The sequence below is a fragment of the Apodemus sylvaticus genome, chromosome 3 (assembly GCF_947179515.1).
Source record: "Apodemus sylvaticus chromosome 3, mApoSyl1.1, whole genome shotgun sequence".
Taxonomy (NCBI): Eukaryota; Metazoa; Chordata; class Mammalia; order Rodentia; family Muridae; genus Apodemus; species Apodemus sylvaticus.
This window is the reverse complement of record NC_067474.1, coordinates 63,119,825-63,144,721: the sequence shown is the minus strand read 5'-3', so window position 1 is coordinate 63,144,721 and position 24,897 is coordinate 63,119,825. Positions and strand designations below refer to the sequence as shown.

Below are 24,897 nucleotides of genomic sequence, written 5' to 3'. Positions count from 1 at the left end.
ATCTCCCATTTTTCAGTAGGAAAATATTAATATAATGAGATGATCATGAAGGGGAAAGTCAGCTCATTTTTCAAGGTATGAGAGAATGAGGATGCAGAATTTGTTAATGAACTAAGAAGTTCCCCAAGGGGAAAATGAACATTAAGGCTTTAGAGAGAAGATAGATGTCCCCATGTATAGATATGATAAATGGACTGCTATAGTGGCAGAGTGGTTGTGAGGACAGAACAGCCTGGAAGAAACAGAAAACAAGTGAGATCACTTGATAAAAAGTTCATGTGCAAAGTAAGACCAAAGTCGAAGCCAGTGTGTGTCCTATGAAGAGCTAGGACCTTCTTCCTCTCACTCTCTCTCTAGATGACAGACAAATTAAGAAAAGCAAACATATCAGAATATATATATATTGGAAAAACACAAGAAATATACACCCAAAATAAACCATAAAAACACAAAATAAGAGGACAATAATATACAAACAAAAGATCAGTAAGGTAAAAAAAGAAAATGCCCAAACAAAGCAATATGACAGAAAAACTAGGCATGCTGCGATCGCTATAATCACAGAAGTTCAGTATAGAGGAAAGGACTATGGGGAAGGGGAAGATCTCTCAAGAAAAAGGACATAAAATATGTAGTTGTGGAGATTCAGGGGACAGAGTGGAACATAAGGATTAAACAGAAATGAGGGGAGAAGAGAGTGGTAAGAGAGAGTACAGGGAGGGACAGCTAACACTAAGAGTCTTTGGGGGCCACAGTTGAAACCTCTTAAAATATATACATATATGATTAAATCTAAATGGAGTTGCTAAATAACAGGGAAAGCAGTGCCTCAACTAGACATCTTGCCTCTCCAAGCAAAACTTTCAGTATCAGCAATGACTTACATCTAATTGAGTTGCTGACCAATGTTGACTCCATGAAACTCCATGGAATCTCAGAATAGGCTATTGGCAAGGCTGCTTATCAAGTGCTTTCTAAGAAGTGATTGTAAGGTCTACTGCAGAAGACACCGTGTGTGTGTGTGTGTGTGTGTGTGTGTGTGTGTGTGTGTGTGTGAGACTGAACTCAAAGAAATCAGACTGATGCCTAATTAGTGCTTTGACTTAAAATTTTTAATAAAATAATAGTACTTATGATGGGGGGCACTTTAAAAGTTAACTTTAAAAAATTTTAGTGCAAGATAAAGGCAAATGAATAATGTAAATTATTCAGATAAATTGAATTAAGTAAAAATCATGTGAAAAATTCAGGTGAAAAATATGAATAGTGAAATTCATTAAAAATTCAAATAAACACAGCAGTTACCATTCCGTAGAAAATGTATGCTGACTTTCTCTAATTAATGTCTTGAATGCTTATCCACTTAATATAGGCTATTAAATTAGGAAAAAGGATTTTATTTGTGAAAGTACAATAAACCAAAATACAAACCATTTCAGTTATGCAGCTATTAGCCATTTTGAAAGCAAAAGTTCAAACTATCAGAGTAGTTTATATATGAGTAAAGTAGTAAGTATAGTTAAGTAGATAGATCTCAATGATACTGTTCTAAAATTTATATGGTAAACATGGGTGGGGAAAAAAGACATTTTATGATGAACTTAAGATATAAGACAAAAGTCTGATGTTTTGGTGTCCTAAAATATCAAAATGGTGGAATTGAATAAATCCAGAAGCTGTTGTGTTTTTCTTGTCTTTGTTGTTTGTTTTTGTAGTTGGTTTGTTTGTGGTATTGAGGCTTGAACTCAGCCTCTCACACATGATGAAAGCACTCTGCCACTGAGCTGTATTACAAGCATTTGAAAAGTGTTTGTATGAAGGTAGAGTCTTTACCAAGTTACCTAGCCTGACCTTAAGCTGTTGTCCTAACAGACCTTGAACTCATAACCCTCCTTTCTGGGACTCCTGAGTAGTGGGATTTTAGGCTTGGGCTATTGAGCACAGCCAAACTTCTTTAAAATAAATAATTAAAATAAGCAAATCTCAAAATGTAAAATAAATAAAATAAAATAAGCAAATCTCTTAAAATCATGCTTGCAAAAACCTAATTGGCAATTAGGAAATAAACATAATTTATTAAAGCTGATTTTTCTTTTAAAAGAACAGAAAACAAATCTGTCAGTGATAGAAATATCAATAGCTGGTTTTCAACTAAAACACAAAGTACTAAAATTGACTAGAGAATTCACAGAAATCATAAATGTAGTTCATATAGATGTGATCAAATTGCCTATCATCACACAGAGATTGTGCAGAATAGACAATATCCCTCCAAAAGCACCTAAACTAGACGGTTCATGGAGTCTTCCAAATCTTTAAAATATAGGCAGCTCTAAAGACACAAAGAAAAGGACACTGGGTGTCCTGGTGCAATCCCAAAGCATGTTTCCTTCATGATTTAAAGTTAGCTATTTAGAAAGTAATTTCTTATTGCATGCTAAATATTTGTTCTAAAAATCATGCAATTAACTTAAATGGTATGAACACCTTGGGCAGTGGCCACAAACTGAAATGTGGCACAGGTGCATATGAGCATACATGTGGGGATAGGATGTGCCCTCCCCTCCAAGAAAAGGTATACCAAACCCTTCTTAGACACGGCTTTCTTTCACTAATAGAAAAAATTCATTATCAAAGATGTTTTGTTTTGTTTTTTTAAAAAAGTATAACTCTGTAATACACTAACTTTCAAATGCTTTCTTAAAAGTATTCAATATATTGTCCCAAGTCTAAAACCCCTATATATTACTATATACTGGCATAACCACTTGTACAATTGTGATATAAAAGCGATAAATACTAATTCAGGTGATGCAGAGCTATCTAATCTGACCATATTAAAAAGCATACAGAAATAAAAAACAAGGAAGTATGTTCAAACTTCAAATATCTAGACAAACTACACTAAATAAAAACGTATTAATTAATATGACAGCTATGGTGCTTTTAAATAAAAATAGCAGAAAAGTAAGCACACACAAAGTGAAATATTTGTTCATGTTCTTTATCCCATCTCCTAAGAAACAGATTAAGAACACAGGAGATTTTTTTTAATTTATTTTCTATATTCTTTGTGTTCCCCTCCACATAAGTCCCATAAGTCCTCTTCCCTCCTCCCATTCATTCCCCAAACAACACCCTCCAACTTCTCTGTCCTGGTACTCACAATGCTGCATCAAGCCTTCCTAGACCAGGGTCCTCTCCTTCCTTCTTATTGGGAATGATTTGATATGTGAGTTGTGTCTAGGGTATTCAGAGCTTCTGGGCTAATATCCACTTATCAGTGACCACATTCCATGTGTGTTCTTTTGTGAATGAGTTACCTCACTTAGGATGATATTTTCCAGTTCCAACAATTTGCCTAAGAATTTCATGAATTCATTGTTTTTAATTGCTGAGTAGTATTCCATTGTGTAAATATACCACGTTTTCTCTATCCATTCCTCCACAGAGGGACTTCTGGATTCTTTCCAGCTTCTGGCTATTATAAATAAGGCTGCTATGAACATAGTGGAGCATGTGTCCTTATTGCATGCCAGGGAATCCTCTGAGTATATGGCCAGGAGTGGTATAGCAGGATCTTCTGGAAGTGAGGTGCCCAGTTTTCGGAGGAAACGCCAGACTGATTTCCAGAGTGGTTGTACCAATTTGCAACCCCACCAGCAGTGGAGGAGTGCTCCTCTTTCTCACATCCTCACCAACACCTGCTGTCTCCTGAGTTATTAATCTTAGCCATTGTGACTGGTGTGAGGTGAAATCTCAGGGTTGTTTTGATTTGCATTTCCCTAATGACTAATGATGCTGAACATTTCTTTTTTTTCTTAAATTTTATTCAATATATTTTTTATTTACATTTCAAATGATTTCCCCTTTTCTGGTTCCCCACTCCCCGAAAGTCACATAAGCCCCCTTCCCTCCCTCTGTTCTCCCACCCATCCCTTCCCACTTCCCTGTTCTGGTTTTCTCTTATACTGCTACACTGGGTCTTTCCAGAACTAGGGGACACTCCTCCGTTCTTCTTGTACCTCATTTAAAGTGTGGATTATGTTTTGCATATTCCAGTTTTCCAAGCTAATATCCACTCATTACTGAGTGCATACCATGATTGATCTTTTGAGACTGGGTTACCTCACTTACTATGATGTTCTCCAGGTCCATCCATTTCCCTAAGAATTTCATGAATTCATTGTTTCTAATGGCTGAATAGTACTCCATTGTGTAGATATACCACATTTTTTGCAAACCTTCTTCTGTTGAGGGATACCTGTGTCCTTTCCAGCTTCTGGCTATTATAAATAGGGCTGCTATGAACATAGTGGAACATGTATCCTTATTACATGCTGGGGAATCCTCTGGGTATATGCCCAGGAGTGGTATAGCAGGATCTTTCAGAAGTGACATGCCCAGTTTTCTGAGGGACTGCCAGACAGATTTCCAGAGTGGTTGTACTAATTTGCAACCCCACCAGCAGTGGAGGAGTGTTCCTCTTTCTCCATATTCTCGCCAACATCTGCTGTCTCCTGAGTTTTTAATCTTAGCCATTCTGACTGGTGTAAGGTGAAATCTCAGGGTTGTTTTGATTTGCATTTCCCTGATGACTAGTGAAGTTGAGCATTTTTTAAGATGTTTCTCCACCATCTGAAGTTCTTCAGGTGAGAATTCTTTGTTTAACTCTGTACCCCATTTTTTATTCGATATATTTTTATTTACATTTCAAATGATTTCCCCTTTCCTAGCCTCCCACTCCCCGGAAAGTCCCATAAGCCCCCTTCTCACCCCCTGTCCTCCCACCCACCCCTTCCCACTTCCCCGTTCTGGTTTTGCCAAATACTGCTTCCAGAACCAGGGGCCACTCCTTTCTTCTTGTACCTCATTTGATGTGTGGATTATGTTTTGGGTATTCCAATTTTCTAGGTTAATATCTACTTATTAGTGAGTGCATACCATGATTCACCTTTTGAGTCAGGGTTACCTCACTTAGTATGATGTTCTCTAGCTCCATCCATTTGCCTAAGAATTTCATGAATTCATTGTTTCTAATGGCTGAATAGTACTCCATTGTGTAGATATACCACATTTTTTGCATCCACTCTTCTGTTGAGGGATACCTGGGTTCTTTCCAGCATCTGGCAATTATAAATAGGGCTGCTATGAACATAGTAGAGCATGTATCCTTCTTACATGGTGGGGAATCCTCTGGGTATATGCCCAGGAGTGGTATAGCAGGATCTTCTGGAAGTGAGGTGCCCAGTTTTCGGAGGAAACGCCAGACTGATTTCCAGAGTGGTTGTACCAATTTGCAACCCCACCAGCAGTGGAGGAGTGTTCCTCTTTCTCCACACCCTCTCCAACACCTGCTGTCTCCTGAATTTTTAATCTCAGCCATTCTGACTGGTGTAAGGTGAAATCTCAGGGTTGTTTTGATTTGCATTTCCCTAATGACTAATGAAGTTGAGCATTTTTTAAGATGCTTCTCCATCATCCGAAGTTCTTCAGGTGAAAATTCTTTGTTTAACTCTGTACCCCATTTTTAATAGGGTTGTTTGGTTTTCTGGAGTCTAACTTCTTGAGTTCTTTATATATATTGGATATTAGCCCTCTATCTGATGTAGGATTGGTGAAGATCTTTTCCCAATTTGTTGGTTGCCGATTTGTCCTTTTGATGGTGTCCTTTGCTTTACAGAAACTTTGTAATTTTATGAGGTCCCATTTGTCAATTCTTGATTTTAGAGCATAAGTTATTGGTGTTCTGTTCAGGAACTTTCCCCCTGTACCAATGTCCTCAAGGTTCTTCCCCAGTTTCTTTTCTATTAGCTTCAGAGTGTCTGGCTTTATATGGAGGTCCTTGATCCATTTGGAGTGAGCTTAGTACAAGGAGACAAGGATGGATCAATTCGCATGCTTCTGCATGCTGACCTCCAGTTGAACCAGCACCATTTGTTGAAAAAACTATCTTTTTTCCATTGGATGTTTTCAGCCCCTTTGTCCAGGATCAAGTGGCCATAGGTGTGTGGGTTCATTTCTGGATCTTCAATCCTGTTCCATTGATCCTCCTGCCTGTCACTGTACCAATACCAGGCAGTTTTTAACACTATTGCTCAGTAATATTGCTTGAGGTCAGGGATACTGATTCCCCCAGAATTTCTTTTGTTGTTGTGAATAGTTTTAGCTATCCTGGGGTTTTTGTTATTCCAGATGAATTTGAGAATTGCTCTTTCTAACTCTATGAAGAATTGAGTTGGGATTTTGATGGGTATTGTGTTGAATCTGTATATTGCTTTAGGCAAAATGGACATTTTAACTATATTAATCCTGCTGATCCATGAGCATGGGAGGTTTTTCCATTTTTTGAGGTCTTCCTCTATTTTCTTCTTCAGAGTCTTGAAGTTCTTGTCATATAGATCTTTCACATGTTTGGTAAGAGTCACCCCAAGGTACTTTATAGTGTTTGTGGCTATTGTGAAGGGTGTCATTTCCCTAATTTCGTTCTCAGCCTGCTTATCCTTTGAGTATAGGAAGGCTACTGATTTACTTGAGTTGATTTTATAACCTGACACCTTTCTGAAGTTGTTTATCAACTGTAGGAGTTCTCTAGTGGAGTTTTTTGGGTCACTTAGGTAGACTATCATATCATCTGCAAATAATGATAGTTTGACTTCTTCAAGGTGCTTCTCAGCCATTCGAAGTTCTTCAGGTGAAAATTCTTAACACAGGAGTTCTTTAAAAATATAGTTAACAAACTTTATTTTACATGTGAAATTAAATTAAACAAATACTTTTTTGTTCATTCAACATTTATAAAAATCAATTAAACATTTCCCCCACAAAAACAGTAATACCGTGTTTTTAAAAATAAAACATAAATATTTTAGGGTCTGAGAACATAGATGAATGGTGGAACCTTTGATTAATATGTAGAAGCTGTCCCATCCCCAAAAATCCTAACTCCCCTTTCTGTAATACAAAAAGAAATAAGTATGCTATATTTGATGCTATGTTTATAGCTTTAAATGTCTATTATATAAGAAATTGTTGTTACAAATGCGTCCTCATCAACATAAAAGAGAAAAAGGCAAAACAGAGAAACCTAGAAATAAATTAGAATGAACAAATTCAAAATTGCAATCAACTGAGAAGAAATTGAGTGGGAAACTTAGTACATGTAATATTTTATACATCTTAGTAGCAATGAAGGCCTAGAATAAAATCATTTGACAAAGTTGATTCAGAAAACTTAGCTGAGTATTTTTAAAAAGTATTTAAGCATAAGTATTAAAGAATTTCATTATTTTCTGAGGTTGAGAGAAGCACAGATCTATGAATATAAGCATTATCTATAAATAGGATGGTGTGAAAACATGACCTTTTAGCCAAGCACACTGATAGGGTCTGGTGCAGGGACTATGACTCCCCTAACCATGTTTTTTGACCATGTTGTACTACCAGGCACGAATTCCCTCCTATGGAACAACTCTCAGATCCAATCCAGAGAATGTTTGGTTACCCCTCATAAACTACCGTATCACTGTTGCATAGTATGCCAATCTTGCCTGTTAAGTTAATATGGTAGCATGGAGGGTCCATGGAGGTGAGAGCATTGACATAATCCCCTTCCCCTGTTTGCAGGCTGAGAAGCACTTTCTAGCACCATGAAAATGAGCCAGCAGGGAAAAGTTTCCTGACCAGTTCAAGATTGATTTTTCAATGTCCTGAAACCTAAGTGTGAGGTATCTTAGCAATGAGGACTTTCCAGCTAGTTATGTTGCACAACCAAGAGTAATGGCAATAGCCTATATTGTTCTGGGTACCGCTGGGGCCTCCATGACCAATAACTCATAGGAAGGTTCCACACCCCGGCAATAAGGTTTTCATTTAATAACTTATGTTGTGTGGGAGCAGCACTGCTCACCCATGCAGGATCCCACTGTTCAAACTTCCTTTTTTGTTGCTGTTGAAATATTTTTAATTAGCTCACAAGCTAGTAGTGTGTCTTAAGGCTTCCACAACCTTAGTTTTGGTTAATCCACCAGCTATCCTTTTATCTCCCACTCTATACACCAAATCTGGCTGAACTCTTCAGTACCCAGCATTGTCCCTATTGTTTCACAACATGCATGTTCTACTATCCACACTTATTCGTATAAGATCTTACTTGTGTAGATCACGGGCTCCTTTTATTTTGGTCAGTCTCCCCTTGCCCATTGATTTTCCTATAGCCATCACTCTACTCACCGCTTGAACCTTTCTGTTTCAAGTATTTCCTCTCCCTGTTTTCACTTCACCTATATTCTAAAAGTCCCTCTCCCTAACTGCACCCTGTCCCACCCAATAACCCATTTAGTTCCTTGGATTACACCTGTCCTCCAGGTTAGATTCTTATTGCAGCAGAGATGAAATTTTCAAAGAATAAAAATAGGAACAATGCAAATGAAAATAGCCAGGCTTATGGCCTGGAGGAATGGCTCAGTAATTAAGAGCACTGACTGTTCTTCCAGAGGACCAGGGTTCAATCCCAGCACCCACATGGCATATGTCTGGAATTCCAGTATCAAGGTTTATGACACTCTCACACAGACAGCAGGTAAGCCAAACACCAAGAAACATCAAATAAAAATAATTTTTTAAAGTTCTTTTAAAAAAAGAAAACAGTGGGGCCCGGATAATTTTATAATTAAGTCACAAAATAGTAGGAGAGCAAAACACTAATTCACTAAGATTTATCTTAGTCATTTCTTAGGGAAGTCCTTCACTTCCTTCCAATTAAAGATGCTTTTACTTCATTTTAAAAATACAATAACATTTTTCTCAATGAATTAAAGGAGGAAAGAGCTAATTGGATTCATCTATGATTTATCTTTTTTATTTATTTTTTTAGACTTACTTACTTTATTTTATGTACAAATATTTTGCCTGCATGTATGTCTGCACCCATGTGCATTATGGGTACCTGTTGAAGTCCAAACTGTCAAATACACTGGAAATAGAGTTAGCATGGTTGTGAGCCACCATCTGTATACTGGGAAGTGAACCCAGATCCTTTTCAAGAGTAGGGAGTGCACTTAACCCTGAAGTCATCTTTCCAACCCTCTATAATTTATCTTTAAAATACATTAGATGGATTTAGTCAATCAGTAAAGACCTCACACATACCTTCTGATGACAGCTGCCCAACGCCCACCTGCTCCATGGCCATATAATCTCTCTGACTTTTCATATCATTCCACCATATGTGCTTTAAGTACAAGCCTTCTTGTCTCCAGAGTGTCATATTAGAGACAGTCCTGTATGTTTTCCTATATCAGCACATTTTCTATTTGTACTGAATCATTCCAACTAGCCAAAATCACAGTGTATTTATATCACCAATATGTACATGCATGTGTGTAGGTATATATACACTATATAAACATGAACAAAACTCTCCTGTGGTATTTCATTTGATCTTCAGCCTCCATTGATATCCCATTGTTCTCCTTGTCACAACATGGCCCTCTAAAGTGACTTAATGTCCAACTTCTCTCTTTGCCTTCTCCCCAAAAATGGTGCACTGAGTTACTGGGATGAAAACCTTCAGAAGTCACCAGCAAACCATTGCTAAATCCAATGGTTCACTTTAAGCCTTTATTTTACTCAGATTTTTAGAAACATTTGAGACCCTTTGTGACTGTTTCACTTGATGTCTGCAGTAAAGTACACTGTTTCTCCAGGTCTGCTTACATCTCCGTTCCCCTTACTGTGTCTTCCTTGCCTGTGACACGCCAACCTGTTAAAGTACCCAGGACTTTTGGACTTCTGCTCTTCTACAGTATTCACTGTGATCTCAATGGCTCTTCTTAACTGCCACATAAAGGCTCATGGTGCCCAATCTTGTACCTTCTGCTTAGACTTTGTTTATTAACTCCAGATGACCCAGATTATCTATATTATGTCTAAGCCAACCATTAGCGTCATCTTTCACTCTACGTCATCAGCAAATCTGTCCATCCCAGATAAAAACATATCAAGTGTAAGTCTACCACAGTCAGTCCTCAGCCCACACCTTCATCACCTTTTGTCTGGGTATGTGGAATGGCCTCCTAACTGGCCATGTTTCTGCTCTTGCCATTTTAGTTGGCCATTCAGCAACATGGCAATCCTGTTAGCACAGAAGTCAAATCACAGCACTTCTCTGTTCAAGCCCCACCAGTAACTGTGCGTTTCACACAGAGATGAAATAAAGTCCTTGTAATTATCTACAAAACCCAATCTTTTGCAAATTTATTCTTCTACATGTTTTTCTCTGATTTCATCTTCAACTATCCTGCTCTTAAATATGTCAAACACATACCCACATCAGTGATAATGGACTTTGTTGTTAATGAGCAGTCATCTTCTCAGAGAGAAGTCTTTGTTATCTTTATTTTCCCTTTTTGCAACTAGTATTCCAAAATACCAGGCATGCATTACTTTCCTGAAATGTTTTTCTTTCTCTCTGTGTGGAGTAGAAATGCATAATCTATTATCTCCAATATACACTTAGCATTTCAAATAGTGCATGGCATATAGTGACTATTTGTGAGTAATTAGTTGTTTGAATGATTGATGTGTCATTTTTTGAACATCTTTCTTCATTTGTTTTAATGAATAAGAACCTCTTTCAATTAGCATGTTAAGATTGTGTATGCAAATATGGCTTTCAAAATACATCATAAATATATTAAACACCAATCTGGTACATACTCTGAGCTATCTCAAAAATAATTTAGTGTAGTCTTCCAATTGAAAATCTTATTTATATTACCTTACAAATCAACACTGATTATTGACTAATAGTATAATTAGAAGCTTTTAATAAAGTCAAATGAACTACTAGGCCTCTTTCTTTTATGTAGAACGGTGCCTTGGGAAGTTTGATGAACATACTTTTTGAAAAATCATGTGCAAACCATAGTACTTAGCTAGTTTCTTGCTTCTACAGTAAGACTCAAGCCACATGAATCCGTGTATACACTGGTATCAAAGACATTATAATATTCTTCTCATGGCCTTGGGGTCATCATCTCTTCTTTCTGGTAGACATTTTACTTGTTTTCAAGTCAATACAACTATTGAAAACCTCTGGCTATGTCATTAAACTGCTCTGAAATCTCTCTGGTTCTTGTTTTATTATTAAAATAAAATTCAAACTTATGAAGCAGGTGTGTGAACCTCTGGATTCTACATGGCACCTGTTTTCTCCACATTAAATTTTAATGTTTTCTACTTCACATTCCAATCAGACTGTCGGGTTTACTACCCTCTCTTGCAGTTTTTTACCTTGTTTTCTTTATAACATATCTGAATCCGGAAGATGTCAGGAGAGTTTGTATCCAGGTTGTAGCAGCTGATAGATAAGCACCAAAAAAAAAAAAAAATGGTGATTTTATTTTTGCTTTAGATGCAAGTTCTCTATTCTATTGAACAGATTTGATATTATGTTTGCCCATTTTTTACACCAGTGTTGCTCTCCAGGATTCTGGTGTACTTCATATAGGCTACATCCCATCGGTCTTCTGTACATCTGTCCTCTTAAACTTTATGAAGATGAAATATCTCGTAATTATACCATCTCCTCTTTGCTTCTGCTAATAATGGAATGACAGAGGGAAAAGAAGATTGGGCGTTAGGAAAGGAAGAAAAAATCTTTCCTGACACAGGAAGTGTGGTCAGCTTCTAAAAAGCCATGTCCCTACCCTACAAAATCTCAGTGACCCCACCACTGCCTTCAATGAGAACTCATATCTGATATAATTCATTTTCTACCCCTTGTCTCTGGGCTTTATTTTTTAACCATTTATGCCTCGTGGCATGTTTCTGGAATTTGTACATACATATTGCCCAGATAACTGAGTCATATCTCCTCCTGGGAAAGAGTAACTTCTCCCCAGGACTCAGCTCTGCTCTTCCTCCTCTAAGATTCCTACTTTGGAACCCTAGGTCAGAGGATCCAAGGTTGGGGAACCCCTCCCATATCACTCATCTTGAATTGCTTGAATTGCTTATTCACTTTCTTTTCCCCACAACTAGACTTTGAGCTCTTTAGGCCAATGTGGTGGCTTTTATCTCAATAACCATAAGTGCTAAGCATAGTGCCAAGTGGTTTGTATCCATTTATCTTACTAACAAAATGATTCCTCATTTTCTTTTTCCTTCTTGTTCATCCAAGAAGAGCCCAGGGTAAGTACAGAAGAGCATGGTAGAATTCAATTTAATCAAAAATGGGATTTCAACCTTTGAATCTTTCAGGCAATAGAGTGAAAATCCAAACTTAGCTAACCATTGCATTCTTTCACAAAGAATACATGGTAAGGGTGCCTGTAACTAAAAGCTATCAATGAAAGGGTTTTCATTTATCCTCACTATAAAATGAAAAATAAAATAGACACAAATGATCTGTCATAAGTGCAAATTTTCTAACAGAAGTTCTTCGTAACAATTTTGCAGCAAAACATGAATTAACTATCCTGATGTCTCCTCTCTCTCCCTGTCCCTCTCTCCCTCTCTCTCTCCTTCTCCCTCTCCCTCTCTCTCTCCCCCCTCTCTCTTTCCCTTCCTCCCCCCCCCTCTCTCTCTCTCTCTCTCTCTCTGTCTCTCTCCTCAAACACCTGTCCCTGGATATTGTTGTTCTGCCATGGCCATGTTAAATATTCACACTGATAACAAGAAATATTCACACTGATAGCAAGAAATGGCTTTACCAGACTGTGAGAACCATGTAGATTTTTACAGACTTTTAACACCTTTTATTGAGATGATTCAAATATATATTTAGTCAGAGGTAATCTACCCCAGGTCCTTCCAGTTACAACTCCATCATTTTTAAGCCCCAAATAGTCTTAAACTAATGTAGAGTTCTTCTTGTACAACGTTCACTTTATGTCTCTGTGATCACAAAATTGGCCAAATTAAACTTGCCCATTAATTACCAGCCTTTTCATCCCCATCACAGCAGCCTCTGTGTGTGGATGTTTTAAAAAATATCTGAGAGGATCTCATTAGAGACACCATCATACTTGCTCTTCTTCCACAGCACTGAGGGAATTATCAATTGATTAATTTATATATGATTTTAATGATGTGGATCCCTGCTTCTCTGAAGTAGAAAACTGTTTTAAAGTCTAAGATTGCTGAGACTTCATTACTTGTTGCAAAATAGAATTTATTTAAGTAGTAGAGTCCCACTGGGGTGCACTGACATGAGTGATTGCCATTGCATGCAATCTACCACAACAAATGGTTCTGCTGCCTTCAGTGACAGTAGCATCTTCAAATGTGATTTACACTTATTGCTAATGAAAATTAGGGCATATTTCACACTTTCTGATTTTTCTATATTCCTTATGCGATGATGTGACTTTTTAGCAAGACTTCTTTTGCATTTGCAAATTATGAAATAATATATGTGTCAGGCAATTCATGAAAGTGTTTCTCTGAGTAACTGGCCCTGTGTCACTGGGCTCCTCAAAATCCCTACTGTGCTACATCCCACATTTCAACTTAATTACTTTTTATTTTAACTATGCTGAAGTCACTGTTAAGGGTTTATGTTAAGGCAGTAGTTTGGTCTCCAGCTAATAACACCATAGCTCTATATCAGAAGGTATGCTGTGTGTTGCATACATTGTTTGCAAGCCTTGTAATTCACCAAAGATTAGTTCCCCCACTTTGCTAAGGTTGAAATTGAATCTCTGAGTCAAGTAACCTGCTCAGGGTCACAACTATTGAGTAATTATTGAGTCAAGATTCAAATGAAGGTCCATGTGACACCAAAGCCTGAGCTTTTATCTGAGGGAAAAAAGAGCTGTAATTAAGCATTTACATTAGCGGTTATTATCTCCTGGTTCTGCTCAAGAAAGACAGGTGCTGTGACCAAGCATTGACATGTCCAGTCAATGTCAAAAGGCACAGTGAAGGTGCTCACAGTGCTAGAAACCATGTAGCATTTAGTTAGTCATTTTCCTTGCTCTGACTTCTGGCAGAGTCTTTCTCTAGAGTTGGGCCCAGTTGTTTTCCTCTAATGATGAGGGAGAGTAGCCTCAGGCTGTCCTGGGAACAGCAAGTTTATTTATCATCCTTTTCTTTGTTCTGTGGATAATATCCAGCATGCATCTCTGATTGGCCCCATGAGGAGTGATATGCTAATTTTTTCTACTCTGCAAGGAAAAACACTGTACAAAACTGGCTAATTCCCTGATGTTATGAATGCAATTTTAAACAATTATAAAAGAATATACATATTTATTGAAACTTATTTCTATACCCAAAATTTCATTGAACAGATTTCATCAGAATCAAAAAGAGTAAACAGTAGAACTGAATGTCAAAGATGTTTGGAACCTCCATAAGTTGGAAACCTGTAAAAGTATATAAGAGCAATGAGTGCTTCTTTTAAAAATCAATCAAAATATTTGGAGCAAAACCAATTGTCAAGCACCTTGCCAGATCCAGAACTTGAATGTGAGATCCCATTAGTTCAATGAAATAGAACATTTCCATAAAGTCTGTATTATTCTTGAAGAAAATATAGACAAAGCCTTTGTTTTTAGAAATTGGCTCCCCGGAGAAGTGCATACCAATTGTTATTACAATAGCAATTACAATATCAAATACAATGGTATTGTACACACAAGTAACATTCAGAATAAGCAAGTTATACATATATGTATGCAACAACAATTAATGAAAACAGTGGCTGGAGAAAAGAAAATGGGAAAGTGATGTGATTATATTATAATATCAAAAATAAAAGAAGTATTGCTAGTAGAGTTTCTTTGTATTAAGACAGAGAAGCATGGATCAATTGGCACTGGTACTTGACTTTGGCATTGCCTGTCTTTCTTATGTTCTACCTTTGATCCTTTCTACCAGGTTTTTAGCCAACACCACTTTCAGAGGTCTCAGTGGTTCCATCAAAGTAAAGGGATCCACCATCATCAGCTCAGAGAACAACTTTTTCATCTGGAACTTGCAGCATGACCCTATGGGAAAGCCAATGTGGACTCGCTTGGGCAGCTGGCAAGGAGGAAGGATTGTCATGGACTCTGGAATATGGCCAGAGCAAGCCCAAAGGCACAAAACTCACTTCCAGCACCTAAACAAGCTACACTTGAGAGTGGTGACATTGATTGAACACCCATTTGTTTTCACGAGAGAAGTAGATGACGAAGGCTTATGCCCTGCTGGACAACTCTGTCTAGACCCTATGACAAATGACTCTTCTATACTGGACAGCCTATTTAGCAGCCTGCATAGCAGTAATGATACAGTACCAATCAAGTTCAAGAAGTGCTGCTATGGGTATTGTATTGATCTGCTGGAACAGCTAGCAGAAGACATGAACTTTGACTTTGACCTCTATATTGTGGGAGATGGAAAGTATGGAGCTTGGAAAAATGGTCACTGGACTGGGCTGGTTGGTGATCTCCTGAGTGGAATGGCCAACATGGCGGTCACTTCTTTCAGCATCAATACCGCACGAAGCCAGGTGATAGATTTCACCAGCCCTTTCTTCTCAACCAGTTTGGGCATCTTAGTGAGGACTCGAGACACAGCAGCTCCAATTGGAGCCTTCATGTGGCCACTCCATTGGACCATGTGGCTGGGGATTTTCGTGGCTCTACATATCACTGCCATCTTTCTCACTTTGTATGAGTGGAAGAGCCCCTTTGGTATGACTCCTAAAGGGAGGAACAGAAACAAAGTCTTCTCCTTCTCCTCAGCTTTGAATGTTTGCTACGCCCTCCTGTTTGGCAGAACAGCAGCCATCAAACCACCAAAATGCTGGACTGGAAGGTTTCTGATGAACCTTTGGGCCATTTTCTGTATGTTTTGCCTTTCTACATACACAGCAAACTTGGCTGCTGTCATGGTAGGTGAGAAGATCTATGAAGAGCTTTCTGGAATCCATGACCCTAAGGTAATTGATTCCTTTTCTCCATCTTTCCTTGTTGCCATGGTAACTTTGTGATTTGTCTAATTCTGTGGTATACCCGACTTCCTCATTTGATTCAAAAATATTCTTTAAGTAAGGATGGAGAGATGGTTCAGTCAGTAAACTAAGTATAGCATAAGATAAGGATCTAGGTTTTGTCCACAGAGCTAACATAAGAAATTTGAAGGAGACGGTTGGCATCTGCTTCTAATCCCAGCACTGCAGAGGTTAGAAATATGTGGATTGTTGGCCAGTGAGTCCAGAAACAGTGAAAGACCTGTATAGAAAAACAAGATGGATGGCATCCTGAGAAGTAAGTAACCTTTAAGGTTGACTGCTTGCATCCACATACACACACATACAGGGCACACACAGAGAGAGAAATGCACTTACATACACGTGTACACATGAGCAGGTAAACACAAATATTCTCTCTGCTGATAGCAAAGGCCAGTTTAAAATGTTTTACCCAGTTAAACTAAGGAGATTATGATTGCTGTCCTCTGTTATTATTTCATTAAGTGAAACAAAATTGGGAGCAATGTGGGTATTTATTTTAAAGATAATATTACTTGTACAAACTTCCATTAGTATGGCTTTTCTTGGCTGTTTAACCATCTGACAGAATGGCTATTAGGGAGTAGTTTTGCAGCACACAATAATTTATAGCACTTTACGCATAGACATTCTAACAAGCTGATTAATTACTTTTGGGGAAATTAATGGAAATAAATAAAAGAAAGCATATTATAAATAGCAAACCATTTATTTTATTGCTAAAATACCCAAAGAAATGGAAAGAGCTGACATGTTATCATAAACACACAGTTGGGAGGAAACTCAAGAAATCTGAAGAAAATGTTCTGAACTGAGGTAGCAAGATTAACTAAGGGCAGGGTGTCCTTACTGAGTAAGAAAAGTTGTGTAGCCAGCCACTTTGAGTTAAGGAAGCTTCCTTACAGTATTATTAGAATATTCAAGGGCATTTGAGAAAATTGTGTCTGTATTGAATGCCTCAGACATCCAACTCTGGAGTTATAAAAGTAGGGAGGAAAGACACCCACAAAACATGATGTGATGGTTACTTTTAGATGGACATGGAGTGACTTAGGGTTTATGTCCCCAGATAGGTTTAATTGAGGAAGGAAAGAAGACCTACTCTGAATGTGAGAAGGGCAGTCCCATGGTCTGGGGGCAGGAAATAATGAAAACAGTAAAATGGAGGCCAGTTGAGCATTAACACATTTGTTGTGGGCTGTTGTCACATGACCAACTGCCCTACATTCATGTCATCAGGCTTCTTTGCAAATGTCTGTATCCCCTCAACATAAAATGAAATAATCCTTTCTGGCATTAATTTGCTTTTCTCTGACATTGGGCTACAACAATAAGAAAAGCAATTAGTTACACTAATACTACTATAAAACTCAAGCAAGAATAGTCAGATCAGTGTTCTCCCTAGATTAAAACCATATCCATTTCAATGGGTAAGTAGAGACTCCAGCCTACGTAATGTGAGCAGGGTGAAGAAGTTGTTGGAATCAGGTCTGAGGACATACTAAAGGCCTTATGGGAAATGCATATCCTAAAAAGAGTATATCCAAATATACAGGAAGTAGCTGGTATAGGTGGGAAACCCTGAGAACACTCCATGATCAAAGCAAGAGGACCTAAGGCAAGTCTTTCACATAGTGCAGCCACTGTCACACCTTTTCTAATACCTCTCACCTATTCAATCATATTAAGTTCTATTTCAGTCATATTAATCCATATAACATACATCTCTATCACATAATGTTTATCTATTATTTAATTTTTATTCCATTTACATCCCAATCACTTTGGCACCTCCAGTCTCTCCTCACAGAGACCCTCCCCTCATTTCCCCACCCCCTTCTCCTCTGAGAGGATAGATCACACCACCCCAGCCCTGGATAATCCCTCCACATTGGCACATCAAGTCTGCAAGACCAGGTGCATCTCCCACTGAGGCCAGACAAAGCAGCCCAGTTACAGGAAGAGATTCCACAGACAGATAACAGCTTCAGCCGCTGCTCAAGTTGTTGGTGTACCCACATGAAAACCAAGATGCACATTCTATCTACTACATTATGTGCTGGAGGCCTAGGTCTAACCTGTGTATATGCTCTTTGGTTGGTGGTTCAGGCTCTCAGAGCCACAAAGGGTCCAGGTTAGTTGATTCTGTTGGTCTTCCTGTAGAGTTTCTATCCCCTTCAGGGCCATAAATCCTCCCCCCCCCAACTCTTCCATAAGAGTCTCCAACCTCAGCCTAATGTGTGGCTATGGGTCTATGCATCTGTTTCAGTCAGCTGCTGGGTGGAGCCTCTCAGAGGACAATTATACTAGACTCCTGTCTGCACAAATATCAGAGTATCATTGTATTGGCTGGTTTTGTATGCAAACTTGACACAAGCTGGAGTTATCACAAAGAAAGGAGCCTCCCTTGAGGAAAGGTCTCCATGAGATCCAGCTATAAGGCATTTTCTAAATTAGTGATCAAAGGGGGAGAGTCTAGCCCATTGTGGGTGATGTCATCTTGGGCTAGTAGTCTTGGTTTCTATACAAAAGCAAGCTGAGCAAGCCAGTAAGCAGCATTCCTCCATGGCCTCTGCATCAATTTCCTGCTACCTGACCTGCTTGAGTTCCAGTCCTGACTTACTTTGGTGATGAACAGCAATGTGGAAGCTAAATAAACCTTTTCCTCCGCAACTTGCTTGTTGGTCATGATGTTTGTGCAGTAATAGAACCTCTGACTAAGACAATCATTAACACTGTCAAGGATTGGTGCTTACTTAAGGGATTGGTCTCAAGCTGGGCCAGTTATTGGTTGGCCATCCCCACAGTTTCTTTATCCCTGCATTTCTTGTAAACAGGACACATTTTGTGGATAACTTGATGTCCTTATCCCTCCACTAGGGTTCCTGCCTGGCTAAGTGTGGTGGCCTCTTCAGGTTCCATATCCGCACTGCTGAGTCTAAGCTAAGCTCACCCCCATTAACTCTGGAAGTCACCCCTATCCCAGGTCTCTGGCACATCCTCCAAATTCCCTATACCCCTGCACACACACACACACACACACACACACACACACCTGTCAGCTGCAACTATCCATTCATTCTCATGACCACCTGGCCCTCTGGCCTGTCTCTCCTCACGCCTGATCCTCAACATCTCCCATTCCCCTCCGTATCACCTCTCCCTGTTCCTTCCCTCCATCTGCCTCCTATGACTGTTTTAGTCCCCTGTCTAAGTGAGATTCAAGCCTCCTCTCCTGGGGCTTCCTTTTTGTTTAGCTACTTTGGGTTTGTGGAGTGTAGCATGAGTATCCTGTATTTTATGCTAATATCTACTTATAAGTGAGTACATACTATACATGTTCTTTTGAGTCTGGGTTACCTCACTCAGAATAATATTCTCAAGTTCAATTCATTTGCCTGCAAAATTTATAATGTCTGTTTTTAATAGTTTAATAGTATTCCATTGTATAGTTGTACCTGAATACATTTTCTGTATTCAGTCTTCAGTTAAGAAACATTGAAGTTGTTTCCAGTTCCTTGCTATGAAGAATAAAGTTGCTATGAACATCATTGATCAAATGTCACTATGGTACAGTAGAGCATCTTTTAGGTATATATGCCCAGCAGTGATATAGCTGAATAAAATTTCAGGTAGAACTATTTGCGGTTTTCTGAGAAACCATCAGATTGATTTCCAGAGAGGTTGTACAAGTTTTCACCCCCACCAACAATGGAGAAGTGTTCCTCTTTCTCTACATCCTTGCCAACATCTGCTGTCACCTGAGTTTTTGAACTTAGTCATTCTGACAGGTGTAATATGGAATCTCAGGGTCATTTTGACTTGCATTTCCTTGATGACTAAGGACTTTGAACATTTCTGTAAGTGCTTCTTGGTCAATCAAGATTCCTCTGTTGAGAATTCTCTGTCTAACAAGGTATCCCATTTTTAATTGAGTTATTCGAATTGGTGGTATCCAACTTTTTGAGTTCTTTATAAATTTTGGATATTAGTCCTCTGTCAAAACGTAGAGTTGGTAAAGATTTTTTCCCAATCTGTAGCCTACTGTTTTGTCCTATTGATAGTGTCCTTTGCCTTACAGAAGTATTTCAGTTTCATGAGATCCTATTTATCAATTTTTTTCTTTTATTGGATATTTTATTTATTTGCATTTCAAATGTTATCCCCTTTCCAGGTCTCCCCTCTCTCAGTTGCAAATTCTCTGTTTAGCTCTGTACCCCATTTTTATTTTTTTATTTGATATATTCTTTATTTACATTTCAAGTGAGGTACCCCATTTTTAATAGGGTTAGTTGGTTCTCTGGAGTCTAACTTCTTTAGTTCTTTGTGTGTACTGGATATTAGCCCTCTATCAAATGTAGGATTGGCAAACATCTTTTCCCAATCTGTTGGTGCCATTTTGTCCTATTGACAGTGTCCTTTGCCTTACAGAAGCTTTGCAATTTTATGAGGTCCCATTTGTCAATTCTTGATCTTAGTGCATAAGCCATTGGTGTTCTGTTCAGGAACTTTTCCCCTGTGCCCATGTGTTCGAGGCTTTTCCCCACTTTCTCTTCTAGATTCAGTGTATCTGGTTTTATGTGGAGATCCTTGATGTACTTGAACTTGAGCTTTGTACAAGGACATAAGAATGGATTGATTTGTATTTTTCTACATGCTAACCAGTTGAACCAGCACCATTTGTTGAAAATGCTTTCTTTTTTCCACTGAATGGTTTTAGCTCCTTTGTCAAACATCAAGTGACCATAGGTGTGTGCATTCATTTCTGGGTCTTTAATTCTATTCCATTGATCTACATGACTATCACTGTACCAATACCATGCATGCATTTATCAGTTGTTGATCTTAGATCGTGAGCTAATGGTATTCTGTTCAGGAAGTTCTCTCCTGTAAAAGTGAGTTCAAGGCTATTCCCTACTTTTAGATTCAGTGTATCCAGTTTTATTTTGGAGGTCTTTGATTCATTTGAACTTGGGTTTTGCAGAGGATGATAGATATGGATCTATTTGCATTATTCTACATGCTGACATTCAGTTAGACCAGCAACATTTGTTGAAGATGCTTTTTCCCCCATTTTATGGCTTTAGATTCTTTGTCAAAAATCAAATGTCCATAGGTATGCGGGTTTATTTCAGGATCTTCAATTTTATTCCATTGATTAACATGTCTGTTCCTATGCCAGTACCATGCAGTTTTTATTACTATTGTTCTGTAGTATAGCTTGAGGTCAGGAATCGTGATACCTCTGGAAGTTTTTATTGTTCAGGATTGCTTTAGCTATCCTATTTTTTTCCATATGAAGTTGAGAATTATACTTTCAAGGTCTGTAAAGAATTGTGTTGGAATTTTGATGGACATTGCACTGAATCTGTAAATTGCTTTTGGTAAGATGGCCATTTCACTGTTAATCCTACCAATTCATGAGCATGATTCTCATCTTCTGATATCTTCCTCAGTTTCTTCAGAGGTTTGAAGTTCTTGTCATAAAGGTCTTTCACTTTCTAGGTTAAAGTTATACCAAGATAGTTTATGCTATTTCTGGCTATTATAAAGGGTGTTGTTCCCCAATTTCTTTCTCTGCCATTTATCATTTTTATTAGATATTCAAATGGCTACTTCAGCTTGATTCATGGGTCAGTTTGTTTGGAATTTTTTTTCAGCCCTACATTCTGAGGTAATATCTATCTGTATTGCTGGAGTGGATTTCTTATATACAGCAGAATGATGGATCCTGTTTCCACATCCATTCTGTTAGCTTGTGTCTTTTTATTGGGGAATTGAGTCAATTGATGTTGAGAGATATTAATGACCAGTAATTGTTAATTCTTGCTATTTTGTTATTTTTATGGTGGTGGTGGTGGTGGTGGTGTGTGTGTGTGTGTCTCCTTGTGTTTCTCTTGTGTTATTTTTGATAGTATGGAATTACTTATTTCCTGTCTTGGGTGTAATTATCCTGCTTGGCTTGAAGTTTTCCTTCTGGTATATTCTGTATAGCTGGATTTGTGGAGAGATGCTGTTTAAATTTGGTTTTGTCTAGAAATCATAGAGGTTTCTCACTCTATGGTAGTTGAGTGTTTTACTAGGTATAGTAATCTAGGTTAGTATCTATGATTTTTATTTTTAAAAGGTTGCAAGATATCTGTCCAGGTCCTTATAGCTTTTAGAGTCTCTGTTGAGAAGTCAAGTGTAATTCTGAGAGTCTGTCCTTGCATGTTACCTGGCTTTTCCCTTGCAGCTATTGTATTCTTCCTTTGTTCTGTAAGTTTGGTGTTTTGATTATTATGTGACTGAGGATTTTCTTTTTTGGTCAAGTCTAAGTGTTATTCTGTAAGCTTCTTGTATGTTTATAGGCATCTTTTTCTTTAGATTAGGAAAACTATCTTCTATGATTTTGTTGAAAATATTTTCTGGTCCTTGGAATTGGGACCCTTCACCTTCTTCTATTCCTATTATTCTTAGATTAGGTCTTTTCCAAATTTCTTGGATGTTTTGTGTCAGGAATTTTTGGATTTAACATTTTTTTATCTGATGTATCAATTTCTTTTATCATTTCTGTGCCTGAAAATCTCTCTCCCACCTCCTTATTCTGTGGGTGATGCTTGTGTCTGCTGTTCCTGTTCTCTTCTCTAGGTTTTCCATCTCCAGAATTCCCTCACTTTGTATATTTTTTATGCCTTCATTGCTTCTATTTCTGTTTTTCAGGTTTTGAACAGTTTTATTTCTTTCTCTCACCTGTTTAGTTGTGTTTTTCTGAATTTCTTTGAGGGATTTATTTGTTTCCTCTTCAAAGGCCTCTACCTGTTTGTGTTTTTGCATATTTCTTTAAGGGATTTATTTGTTTCCTCTTTAAAGGCCTCTATCATCTTTATAAAGTTGGATTTGAGGTCAGTTTCTTGTGCTTTGGTTATGTTGGGATGTCTAGGGCTTGCTATAGTGGGACAGCTGTGCTCTGAAGATGTTATATTGCCCTGGTTTTGTTGATTGTTTTCTTTCAGCTGTCTGGTTGTCTCTTGATGTTCCTCTTATAGCAAGTATTGGGGGGAGGTCCTTTTGTGGCAGGCCTGTGGTGGGTATCCTTGGGCTGGGAAAAGGAACTTAAGAGGCAGTACAAGTATCCCAACAGTTGGCTGTACTACATTGTGAAGTAGATTGGCATGGAGGGAGGCAAGTAGAGAGATGGCCAGACAATGGAGGTTCAGGGGAATGGCAGCCACTCAGGGCAGCTGAGTGTGCCCCCAGAGGACAGGCAGGAGAAATGGGTGCCAGAAGGGAATCTATACTGAATGATTCCAGATCACCAGATATGATAAAGGTGAGTGGAGAGATCCTGGACAATGGAGGCTCAGAGGAACAGCAGGCTACTCAGGGCACCTGAGGAAAATCTCAGTTGAATACTATTAGTTCATTTTATAAAACATCAGAAAATTCTTATCAACTGATGGAGTGTCCAGAGCACTGGTGGTACCTTCAGAGACCTCCATGGACCTTTATAGTAAAAACATAAAATCTATGCCACAACCAAAAGAACCTGAGGGATTTTACCTATATGCAGTTGCAAAAATCCTGATGTGTGAAATGAGCCACAAGAATAGATTCAGCAAAAATAAATAAATAAATAAATAAATACATACATACATACATAAATAAATGCTTCAGTAACTAGGAAAGTTTCTCTTAATGAATACTCAGGGCTTTATGGTATAAACTGTAATTCAGTCAAATGCAAATAACATCTTTAGACTAAACAAATGAATTGTTCCAAAGTGAAACTCTGGTGATATACCAGCATTCACGCTCTACAGCACTATTAACATCTGCCATTTATCCTTTTCTGCAGTAGTCCTGCAGACTCTTGAAGACTAGGCCTTGGTAGACATGTGTAGATTTTGTGTAAGAATTTTGGCAATGTAACTTCACAATTAAGAACTGGAAATGAAAAGTGTTCATCCCATTCTAGTACAAAAACAATTTAATCTATGCCTGGTTTGCAAATTCTGGATGACTATCTTATGTGAAAGGCTGAGCACAATTCTAACTAGAGTTTCATTCATCAGAAGTAGGTTGCCATAAACCTAAATCAGTGTTTATTCAGGAGTTTAAGAAAAAAATCAAACAGGTAAACCATAGACAGCAGAATGGCTTCTAGGGAAAAAGAAATAGTTATGGAACTGAAGAGATGGTTCAGTAAATAAAGTGCTTGCTATACAAGCATGAGGATCTGTGTTTGACTTAAGAAGCCAGGCATGGCTGTCTTTTGCCTAGAATTGGAGGGCAGAGACACAAGGAACCATAGGGTTTGCTAGCCACTAGTTTAACTGAATAAGTGAGCTCCAGATTCACTGAGGGTCCCTATCTCAAAAAACAAATGGAGATTAATTAAGAAATGTTAGATTCTAGCCTCCACATGCACATGAACAGACATGGGCACATATGTTTGACATATATAGACATATCTCAGAGAGAGAGAGAGAGAGAGAGAGAGAGAGAGAGAGAGAGAGAGAGAGAGAGAGAATAATCATTTAATGTCCAATATCACCAAAATAAACATTTTAGAAAACTAACCCAGTCCACAAGAAAAAGAAAGTCTCTCAAATTGTACTGGATCAGCTTTGCATTATGCCAATTCAGTTCTCAATAACACAGACAAATCTAATAAAACATGCTCAGTCTGGGGGACTGGAGAGATGACTCAGTGGGTAAGAGCACCGACTGTTCTTCCAAAGGTCATGAGTTCAAACCCAGCACCCACATGGTGGCTCACAACCATCCGTAAAGAGATCTGATGCCCTCTTCTGGTGTGTCTGAAGACAGCTACAGTGTACTTACATATAATAAATAAATCTTTAAAAAAAAAAAAACAAAACAAAACCAAAAACATGCTCAGTCTGAAA

The 24,897-nt window shown here is 38.2% G+C and overlaps 1 protein-coding gene across 1 annotated transcript in view; it reads left to right on the top strand.

Moving 5' to 3' along the window:
- The window catches only part of Grin3a (glutamate ionotropic receptor NMDA type subunit 3A), a 188,516-nt gene that overhangs the window by 64,442 nt on the left and 99,177 nt on the right, over nucleotides 1-24,897 (top strand). Inside the window, exon 3 of the mRNA XM_052175785.1 lies at nucleotides 14,887-15,934. Coding sequence (XP_052031745.1) covers nucleotides 14,887-15,934 — 1,048 coding nt within the window. The remainder of the gene's footprint in view (nucleotides 1-14,886; nucleotides 15,935-24,897) is intronic.